This window comes from Panicum virgatum, chromosome 2N (assembly GCF_016808335.1).
Source record: "Panicum virgatum strain AP13 chromosome 2N, P.virgatum_v5, whole genome shotgun sequence".
Classification (NCBI taxonomy): Eukaryota; Viridiplantae; Streptophyta; class Magnoliopsida; order Poales; family Poaceae; genus Panicum; species Panicum virgatum.
This window is the reverse complement of record NC_053146.1, coordinates 26,506,554-26,517,428: the sequence shown is the minus strand read 5'-3', so window position 1 is coordinate 26,517,428 and position 10,875 is coordinate 26,506,554. Positions and strand designations below refer to the sequence as shown.

Here is a 10,875-nt window from a genome sequence, read left to right as displayed (position 1 = left end):
CCAATCATGGTTGCCCTGGACGGGGTGCAACTTGTGGCATTATGCATATAGGGCTTCAGAGGAAAACTAAAACACATCCATATGAATATACATGTTAATTTATTGCTAATTGCTCCCAAAAATGTTCCAACTAATAATGGTAAAGAGCTAGCAGCATTTGCTAGGAGGAATCAGAATAGGGCAACATTGGTTTTCCTTTCATAATGGTCATACTCCTTTTTTGGTGTACAATCTGAAGTCTGAATCACAAAGATCATAGAGCTGACACAGGAGGAGGGAAAAATAAGTAGTACATAGACTGTTAGCCGTGAGTATAAAGTTTGGTAAAGTTTAACCTTTCATCCCCGTGATTTGCTATGTGCCTATGTGACCTTATTTGAGGCCAGTTACATTTTCTTAGCCTTGTGTGAGCTGTCGGCTATAGGGTATGTTTAATTGGTTATTGGAAGTGTGGTTTTCCCCCCATAATTTGTGCTATGTTGTATTTTTTCCATAATTTGTGCATTTATACTTCGTGAAGTTCAGTTCAGTTCAGTTTACTACTTACTCTGTGCAGTTCAGCTCACTGCTTTCATACTGCTTTTTTCCATTGTTTCAGTTCACTGCATTTATACTCTGCATTTTTTTTTACCTCAAGCAATTTAGTGCTGCAGCAGGAGTTGAAGTTTAGATTCATTTTGCAGGATTCATCCAGTCCAGGATACAAAATGATTGATGCTGATGGTAATAGTGAGCTGAGATCGATGGTGTTTATCTAACAAATATTCAGATCCATGTGTTGATCTTGTAGAGTGCAAAAATGAGAGACAGTTCAGATGTGTTGTGCATATGATCCATTTGTTCGTTTCTGAAACTTCATTTTCTGAACATGCTTCTCATATGACTTTGTCAGGAAATCTTTTCTAGGAGTGAGTTAATGTTCGTCTCAGGCAGACTTGTTGGAGTCTCTGTGATTTAAGTAGTATTTCACACTTTGTTATTTGAAATTGGAAAAAGTCTATTTTTGCCCATCCAACTATTGCCCGAGCTTGATTTTGACCATGCAACTCCAAAACCGGGTATCCTTGACCATCCAACTCTCAAAACTGGTCAGATTTGGCCATCCTAGTAGTTTTGAGTGTGGTTTTGTTGACGTGGAGCCCACATGGCAGTGGGGCCCACTTGTCAGTCCTCTCTCCCCCCTCTCTCTTTCTTCTCTCCTCTCCCACCCCATTCTCTCTCCACCCCGGCTCCCCACCCCTCCCCTGCTCGCGCTCCCGTTCGGCTCCTCGAGGCCACGGCGGCTTGTCAGCTTGATTTTGTGATTTCTATTCTATGTAGATTAACAATTAGTTAATATGCAAATGCCAGCAGCTTTAAGTATGCATAATTTCTGTACAGTTATTCCCGGTACGCATGCATGGCCGAGTGGTATGTCAAACCAAGTCACCAGCTCAAAGCAAAAACAACCGTACATACATGTAGGTTCGACCCCAGGTGCCCCACGGGTCAGTGCGGTTTGTATAATGTGAGGTGCGGGTCGATCTGTGACCCACCTCCTACCCTGATGGGGCAGAGGGGCAATGACAGGGGCGCTCCGACCTACACCTCGGGGTACGTCTTTCTCGGCCTATAAATATAAAAGTCACGACCGATTAAGGTCCTTCTACCCAATCGAATCAATCAATCTATTATTTTCCTATTTTTCTCCAAATCCTAATTTTCCCAACCTCGTGTTGTTCTTTGCTCATCTCGACGGCGTTCAAGGGCATTTTGGGTGGCCCGCCGACCTCAAAACAACTCTAGATCTTCGAGCTCCGACGGGTTCCCTCCCGAGCTTGAGGTTCTAGGTCTTCGCGAAGCTCTCTGCGCCCAACCAGTCTGACCGGTTGGCGCGACCGGTCCGGGGCACTTCGTCCGGTTGCGATCATTGCGATCCTGCGCGTTCTAGTGCTTGTGTGTTGGCCAATTCTGCGTCAACAATTACTGCGCAACAACATACAGGATGAGAGTAACGATACAGTCTTCTACAGGACGGTGTACTCGTAGCTTCCTCGTATGCAGGGTGGAGGCATGAGATTGGTGACTAGACATGCAGGGATGGCGAAAGATCGAAGACACCTCTTCCAGCAATCCTGCCCCTAAATTACAGGAAGGCAGAATTATAAGCAAACTATAGACGTCAAGTAGGGGCTTTCAAAAGCAAATGAGAAGAAAAATCGGTAAAAGGGATGGAGTGATTCTGATTTGTGTCAAAACAATAAACCCACGTGTGTTGATGTTTAAAATTTAAAATGCGCCAAAGGTATTCACAATACACAGCCTATTCTTGCCCTTAAAGACCTAAAGGGTAGATCAACTATACAAGCTATTATAATGAACTGCATCTCAAGTTACGGGACAAAATAGATAATGGAATAGAAGTATCAACTGCGCACAACAATAAACGAAATATAAATAATTATAAAATTTGGCAGAGCTGCTATTTGCTTAATTGATTGTTTTCATAAAATACACGGGCTTAATATAATATTATAATTAAGCATGACCAAATCGATAAATACTAAAAAAACACCAAAGTGGTGCCTTTGCTTTGTTTATTATGAGAATAAGGCATTGGCAGCCACAGAGATAGCATAAGGAAAACCAGTTCTTGCTATTACGTTCCACGTCCTTCGTGCTTCATGAGTTTATGATGCAATGAGAAAATTAGAAGAAAGTAATGACAGAAAACAAGGAGCATCGATGGTATGGCTGATGGATAACACTTCATAACCATCAAATAAAAAAATCAACATTTTTCCGATGCAAATAAATCATACAGGTTTGAGCGGAAAATTATGGCCTTATTTGGTTTCATGCATTCTAGGAAATAGTAATATTTTGACCGCTAATTACGATGTCAAACAAAGACAGTTTGTAAAACTAACTTCAGAACCCCTGCCCTAGGAACTCTGAAGAATCTAATGAGGCCTTTGACCGCGTAATTAGATAATGATTGCTGTAGTATCACTGTAACCAATCATCGATTAATTACCGTCGTTAGATTCGTCGCGAAAAGTTACATCCATCCCTAAAAAGATTTTGCAAATAGATTTCATTTAGTACTCCATGCATGTGAGATTCTCTTTTCGGGAACTGTGCGTGCTAGAAATCATAGCATAACCAAACAAGGCCTATATATAAGTTGCAACCATGAAAGTATGGATTGAGCGGTCATCCTTCTGAAGCTTAACTTGATTCATGACACTAATCCTCAGGCACAGGTTTAGTGCCTAGATTCAGAGGCACAAACTAATCCTTCTGAAGCATAACTTGTCTCTACTTTGAAAACCTTAAAGAAACAACAAACTGAAAATTTACAAACAAGAAAATTGAGCCTACCCAAAATTCCAGCATAACATTAAACCATTAACTGAATCAACAATCGAACTGCATTGCAGAACATTCAACAAAAACTGCATTCCTGAACCTCAGATCTGTGATAGAAGCTAAGCACCACCGAATTCTAAATCAAGAAGCAAAGAAGTCAGCAAGCTAAACTCTGTTTCATTGCGAAACCTTAAAGCTACAGAATTGCAAATGTCAAAACTAACTTTAGAATAAAAGGCAAGTAAGCAAAAGAATTTTGTTGTTCTCCTAGAACCATTTAGTAAGTCAGTAAAATAATTCAGCTATCAAAGGCAACGAATGGCTTATCATGAAATTTGATCGATAAGGTGCCTGAAACTTAAGTAGCAAATTATATATCATTCACAAGGGTGTCCTAATTTGAATATTGTAACTTGGCAAAGCTAGTGAATGTGAAATAAGTTCGCCTTCCATATGGGGCACCCTGTATCTTATATCGGCAAGTTGGTACAGTGTCACATGGAAAACATGTGCAGTAAAAATTTACATGAACATTTTAGATCAGCCTACTTAATTAGGTGCCTTCATCACCATTTGTTTCTGAACAAAGAAAACAGTACAAAGAAGCTGATCAAGTGCCATTTTTGTCCACAACATTACAACAATGAACCAGTTTGACATCATTAGTACTTTGATCGCAAGATGGGAAATTGCTTTTGACGTACATGACTATATGCATATCAACAGAAAACATTCAAGTACACAAAAATACATCATGGCAAACATGCATCAGCTACTCTACCATCAGAATTCCATAGAGCAATTCCTGTCGTGTGAATTGGCAATGGAAATAAGGTGAGGGTGGAGGCATACCTGATGACATGAAACTCAATCGGAACCACCAAATGGGGCAGAGAAGTATGCAAAGATTGGGTGCCCGTACTCCTGGCCATCATCTGTGGTTAGGCGATCCAACTTCCCAGTGTCCATATCGTAGGAGAAATGCCCATGTCCAAACGATCTGATGAACACCTTGCCAGTGCGCCCCGGGTCAATGTTGCCGAGCCAAGTGCAGTCCATGGGCAGGTCCGTGACGGAGTCGAACGCCTCGGTCAGGCTCGCCTCTCTCTCCAGCACCCACCCGTCGACGCTGCCCGCTCGTCGCGCACAGAGCCGAAGCACCTGGCTCTCCAGCGCGGCGAAGCACAGACGGCCGTCACCCAGCGTCTCCCCGATGCGGTAGTTGGGAAACCCGAGGTCGTCCCAGACCAGGGGCGGCGCCCGCAGGTAGGAAAACTGCAATGTGTTCGGGTCCAGCGCGAGCGCGGAGTCGTTGTTGCTGATGTGCCAGTAGAGGCTGCCGGCGGCGCGCACGCAGTGGCTCTCCGCCCAGCTGAGAGGCCACTTGATGCGGAAGTCCCGTGACGGCGGCAGCCCGAGCCAGCTGCCCTCGCCGTCGCGGGACCACGCGAGCCAGAGGCGCGGTCGGTCGGCGTGGACGGTGAGGCAGACGGCGCGGAACTCGAAGCCGCTGCCAGCGGCGCGTGAGAGGATCGCGGCGCCGAGGAACTCGCCGGCGGATAACGCGGCGGCCGGCAGCGACGGGAGCAGCGTGTGGCGGCGGGAGACGGGGTCGCAGACAAGGAAGCGGGGCCCCGCGCCGGTTTCCTTGAGGAGGAGCAGGAGCCCGTGGTGAGAGTCGAAGAGGGTGAACCCGGAGGTGGCGGCGTCGGCGGAGAGGAAATCGAGGGACAGGCGCGGGGTGCCGGCGGAGAGCGGCTGGAAGACGGGCGCGGAGGCGGACCGCACCATAATGGGGCGGGCCGTCGAGGTGGGGTGGTGGAAGTAGCCGAGGAGGGAACGGGAGGCGGGGGTGGCGGACGAGGAGGAGGAGCTGCTGAGGAATCGGCGCGTGAGGCGGCAGGCGGCGACAGCGGCGCGGACGGCAGCCATGGTCGGCGCCGGCGAGAAGACCGGGAGGTGGTGGGTTTTGGGGAGGCCCTGCCCCTGATTAGCAACCTCTGGAGAGGGGTTTTACTTTTAGCAGGGAGAACACCGTGGGTAATGAGTCCGATGCGGTCAGCTGTGTTGTAAAATAACTGATTAGAACTACAAGCTTAGAGGATCTCCAGCTGTTTGCCATATTTTATTTGGCATATCTTGTGTTTTGCCAACTTCTAAAAAGATATGCCAAATAAAAAAAGAGTTTATCTCCAACAGTTTAGTATAATTCACTTGCCAAACCCAGATCTAACTTACATCAGGAACCCTGAGAGAGAAACAAAATTATATTTATGCACTTTCACCTCTTGAAAACTTAAATCAGAAACCCTTCTCTGTTATTTATTTCTTTTTTCACCCTCCCACCTGACTAGAAACCACAATGCCAACCGCGCTAGAGGCTGATTTTTCCCAAGTTGCCAAAAATTGCCAAGTCTTTTACTAAACTATTGGAGGAGTATTTTTAACATTTTTGCCAAAAATCAAAGATGGCAAGTCGGTTTGCCAAACTGCTGGAGATGCTCTTAGTCTTTATCCGATTACACTAGGGCTATTATCAATAAGGCTGGCTATCGAGCCGGCTTGGCTCGGCTCGGCTCGGCTCATTACCAGACCGAGCTGAAAGTCAGGCTCGGCTCGGCTCGTTTAGCAGCTCGAGCCAGCTCGTTTGGCTTGTGAGCAAGCTCGAAAAGAAAAACTGCCAGCTAGCGGAGCCAAAGCGTAGAGCCACCAGCAGAGAATTTTGTAACAATAGAACTGTCATCCAATAGAGCTGATGTATGCATGCATGAATATGATTCAGATGCAACAATATAAATTACAAGTATCCAATGAACATTAAACAAACCAGCCAAAAATCAAGTGCCAAGCACGGCAGCACACATACAACACATAGCCAATACATATGAGCATAAGTGCATAACAGATTAACACTTAACACTTTAACAGCAAGTCCAAATAGAGTTCTGAATGACCCATTGTTCAGGTCGAGCCACTGAAACAGGTCCAGGCAAGTGCCTAGGCAGCCAACAATCCAACATAGGAGTTCAAGTGCAGGAGTTCAGGAGTTGACACAAACAAAATTTAACAGTAACAGCCAACAAAATAATAAGGTCTAATAAGGTCTCCTATTCAGCCATTCAGGTGATCAGGTCATCGAGTGTCCACTTCTCTCCATCTCTCCATCTCCCCATGACTCCATTGGCAAAAAATAGTCTGCAATTAACATTAAAAGAGTTCAGCAATTATTTTCAGAAATGTATAATTCCAAATGTAAGGTAATGAGCAGTACATAATGGAAATATCATGGCAGCATAAGTGTACTACGTACTAATACATGGCAATACCAAGTTACTAGTTGTCTAGTTGCTTGCGACTACGCATTTTGGAAACTCCACAGACTCAATGTCACCATCATCACCTTCTCCCTTAAAAACACAGTCCAATATTAGTATCATATAGAACAAATTAACAGTAAATAAAATTAGTTGAAGATAAACAACACATACCAAAATAATAGGAGAACTCTGAGAACCCCGTATCCAACTAGAAGCACAAACTAATGCTTGAACTGTTGATGGTTTCAAAGAGCTCCTATAGTCATCAAGAATTCTTCCTCCAGTGCTGAAAGTAGACTCTGATGACACACTACTAGCAGGGACAGCCAAGAACATCTTTGCCATACTAGCCACCACAGGAAATCTATGAGTGTTGACCTTCCAATAATTGAGTAAGTTGAAGTTCTTCTCTTCAACGGAGACATTTGGTTCATCTAGATAGATAAGTAACTCTGATTTTGAACTTTCTGTAGCACTAGATTCTAGAAAGGTTTGGAATCCACTTGGAATAATAGATGCCAATGAGCTGCTAGTATCTTTTGTAGAAGAGGATGATTGAGCATTGCTTGGGGTAGTTTCACTTTCACCCAACTTGCGGCGATATATAGTCTCATACTTCTTGTACAACCTTTCCAACTCCTTATCAATGTCCTCTATCTCTCTTTGAAACCTTAAGCTGCCATAAATCTTAGCAAAGCACCATCTAATGTACCTCATTTTGAACCTAGGATCAAGAATTGTAGCAATAATCATGACATTATTTGTTTCCTCCCAATACTTATCAAATTTATCCAACATTGCATCAGCCATACTCGTCACATATCCATCACCTGACTGTTGTGCCTCTTTCAATGCAATCTTTACTTGAATTATATATGGATAAAATACATTGGCAGTGGGATAAGTAGATGCTGAAAATGCAGTTGTTGCTCCTGCCATTGTTTTCAATATTGGTCTAATTTTGTCATACAATTCCCATTGAGATTGTGAAGGTTTCCACACATATGTGTTATCTACTTCACAATAGTAACCAAATGCATCCTTATACACATTGCCACAATCTAGCATTTTGTATGTTGAACTCCACCTTGTTTTCACATCAAGAGTCAACCCTTTTCCTACTTTGATAGCATATTGGTTGCAAACTTGCACAAACTTGTACATACGGGCTGGAGACCTCTTAAAGAACTTCACTGTATTTCTAAGATCACTTATCAAAGACTCTAGTGGCTGCAGCCCATCATTAACAACCAAATTGACTATATGGGCAGCACAACGAACATGAAAATAAATGGAGTCAAAGTTTGTGTTCCTTCTAGCAAGAAGCTTTGCCTTCAAATTTGTGATAGCAGTATCATTGTTTGAGGCATTATCAAGAGTTATAGTCATCACCTTATCCTCTATTTTCCATTCCACCATACACTCAAAAACAGCTTGAGCTATTACAATCCCAGTGTGGGGAGGATCCAACTCCATAAAATTCAGGACACGACATTGCAAGACCCAATCAGCATCAATGTAATGTGCCACCAAACACATGTACTGAATATTTTGATTAGATGTCCACAAATCAGTAGTTAAACTTATCGATTCAGCCTCTCTCAGACTCTTTTTGAGCAGTTCTTTCTCAGACTCATAAACCTTCATACATTCATTCTTAATGGACTTCCTACCAATAGATTCATAGTTGCTGTTCATCCATTTCATCAAGATATTAAACCATTTATGCTCTACCATCCTAAATGAATACTCATGGACAATTATCATCTTAGCAATCAAAAGTCTAGTGTGATCATGATCATATTCAGTAGGATTAACAACAATAGAACTGCCATCCGGAGAGAATGTTAGTGTACCTTGAGCAAGATTAGCCTTAGCCTTAGCCAACTTGTTCAAATATTGTGTGCACTTGGTTAGGTGTCGATTCAGCTGTGATGTTGCCCCCCCTTGATGGTACACATAGCTTTTGGAACAGAACTTGCACTTGGCCTTTGTTATTTGGACCCCAAACTCTTTTTTTGATGCAACACTGATCAACTTAAAATACTTCCAGCAATCAGCCCGCTTTACTCTACTTGCCTTGCTCTTGGAAGGAGACAACTGAACACCAGCCTTCGATCTCTTTGCTCCTCTCTTTCTCTTCTTTGCCTTTGACACCTCATCACCATCCCCCTCTTGAGTTATAGTTACACCATCAGCTGAAGGTAGGCTAACAGATAATTCATCGTCATGGTCAAAGCTGTTCTCTTCCTCCTCCTCCTCCTCCTCCTCCTCCTCCTCAGACAAAACCTCTAATGCCACCTGCTAACCATAAGACAAAACTCAATAATGCACTACTGCATACAGAAAAAGGCAACTGGTACTAGTCATCTACATGTTATGCTACCACACAAAGCTCAGTCATACACCTTTGCCTTCTATTTACATTCATAATTCAAATAGCCCGTCATCGACTATAAGAGGTAATACCGGTGGATAACAAATTTGCAAGCCTCTTAATAGCACAAATGAAACTTTGCTGCAAAGGTAATCCTGCTAAAACCAAATGAGTATGCCATTTTCTTACGCTTCTCTTTTAGGTTACTTATTGTGCTAACAAATTTAATCCTTATACTACTTTTGCGCAGAGAAGTGGCATGCCACCTGTAGACATTGGTGCGGTCGGCTATCAAGTTGTTGCCATTTGCATTGGTTCCATCTCATGCTACCATTAATACCCATGGTAATCACGTCTTCTAATATTATCTACCAAGCATTTCCTGTATTAGCGATGCTGACACTAAGCATGGTCACCACCAGCCAAACAATGTATCTAATTAATTTCTTAGTTGCCTTTTTCTTCAGTCGTGCTAACTCTATTATATCGAACCGTATGCACTACTGCACTGCATACAGAAAAAGTCGTGCTAACCTCTATTATATCGAGCAAAACTTGCACAATAACATATCAATCAAAACTAGCAATAGAACACTAGATGCACAGAAAGAACAAATACCTTATCTACAGATACAGATCCAGCACCAGAAGGGGTTGCTGAAGGAGTTGCAGCAGAGGATGGGTGGTCACGGTTGCCCGGAATCACCCTCGGCACTTGGATCCGAGTTCTCATGCGCTTGGATCGTGATTCAGAGCTTCGCGGCGGTGGTGGCGCAACCGGAACGTGTCCAGGGTCTTCCTCCATGGCTGCGGGGAGAGGGGGCCTCAGCTAGAGGTGCCGTCGCCGGCTCGTCGCGCTAAGCACGTCCTGCGGCCGTCCTGCCGACCCCCGGCCGCGACCTGCCGCGAGGCGCGAGGCGCGAGGGCGCAGGCCGCGCAGCCGCGAGGCGCGCAGGCGCAGGCCGCGCAGCCCCGGCCGCGAGCCGCGAGGCGCGCAGGCGCGAGGGCGCAGGCCGCGACCTGCCGCGAGGCGGGAGGGCGCAGGCCGCGCAGCCGCGAGGCGCGCAGGCGCAGGCCGCACAGCCCCGGCCGCGAGCCGCGAGGCGCACAGGCGCTGGCCGCGACCCGCGCGGCGCGTAGGCGCTGATCCAATCGCTGCAGCCTGGAGGCGGGTCGTCGACTCGTCGCGTCGGAGCCTCGGAGGGGCGGCCAGGGACGGCCGGATCCGGATGGGCGAGGGCGCGAGGCAACGAGGGCCGGGGCGAGGTCGGGGGAGGCGACGGGATCGCGAATCCGCGATTGGATTTGGAGCAGGAGCAGCCGCCGCGCAGGAGAACTGGGGAAGGGAGTGGGAGAGCCGGAGTGTTTAGGGTTTCATCGAGTGAATCGAAGCTGGGCCGTGGGCCGGCTTTAGATTTGAGTCTGGGCTCGTTTCGGCTCGCGAGCGGCTCGCGAGCCGGCTCGAGTCAGCTCGATAAAAGACCGAGCCAAAACTTTGGCTTGGCTTGTTTATATTTTCCTACGAGCCGAGCCGAGCCGAGCCACTACTGAGCCGAGTCGAGCGAGCTACCGAGCCACGAGTTTTTCGTCCAGCCTTAATTATCAAAACTCTAGATTGAGAGTACATATATAATATTTTAGATTATAAATTATTAATCTCTACTCCCGTTCCAGGATATAGCTATATCCCGACTTTTTCAAAGTCAAATATTTTTAATTTTCACAACAAATAGCAAAATAATCATAGAAGCTAATAACATAAAATAAATTTATTGTGAAACCAACTATTATAATATATAGTATTTTCTATTTGGAATAATTTATTTTTAG

General features: G+C 45.1%; 2 protein-coding genes across 2 annotated transcripts; both read right to left on the bottom strand.

The window, feature by feature from the left end:
* Window positions 1-1,909: 1,909 nt before the first annotated feature.
* LOC120660148 lies at window positions 1,910-5,367 on the bottom strand. The gene is made up of 2 exons (XM_039938509.1): window positions 4,204-5,367; window positions 1,910-2,120 (listed from the first exon to the last, which is right to left on the bottom strand). Exon 1 carries the CDS (start codon window positions 5,281-5,283, stop codon window positions 4,219-4,221), a length of 1,065 nt encoding a protein of 354 aa, XP_039794443.1. The 5' UTR covers window positions 5,284-5,367; the 3' UTR covers window positions 1,910-2,120; window positions 4,204-4,218.
* A 935-nt stretch (window positions 5,368-6,302) lies between these two features.
* LOC120660147 (zinc finger BED domain-containing protein RICESLEEPER 2-like) lies at window positions 6,303-8,788 on the bottom strand. The gene is made up of 2 exons (XM_039938508.1): window positions 6,840-8,788; window positions 6,303-6,758 (listed from the first exon to the last, which is right to left on the bottom strand). The coding sequence occupies exons 1-2, from the start codon at window positions 8,433-8,435 to the stop codon at window positions 6,693-6,695; spliced, it is 1,662 nt and encodes a 553-aa protein (XP_039794442.1). The 5' UTR covers window positions 8,436-8,788; the 3' UTR covers window positions 6,303-6,692.
* Between the last annotated feature and the right edge of the window lie 2,087 nt (window positions 8,789-10,875).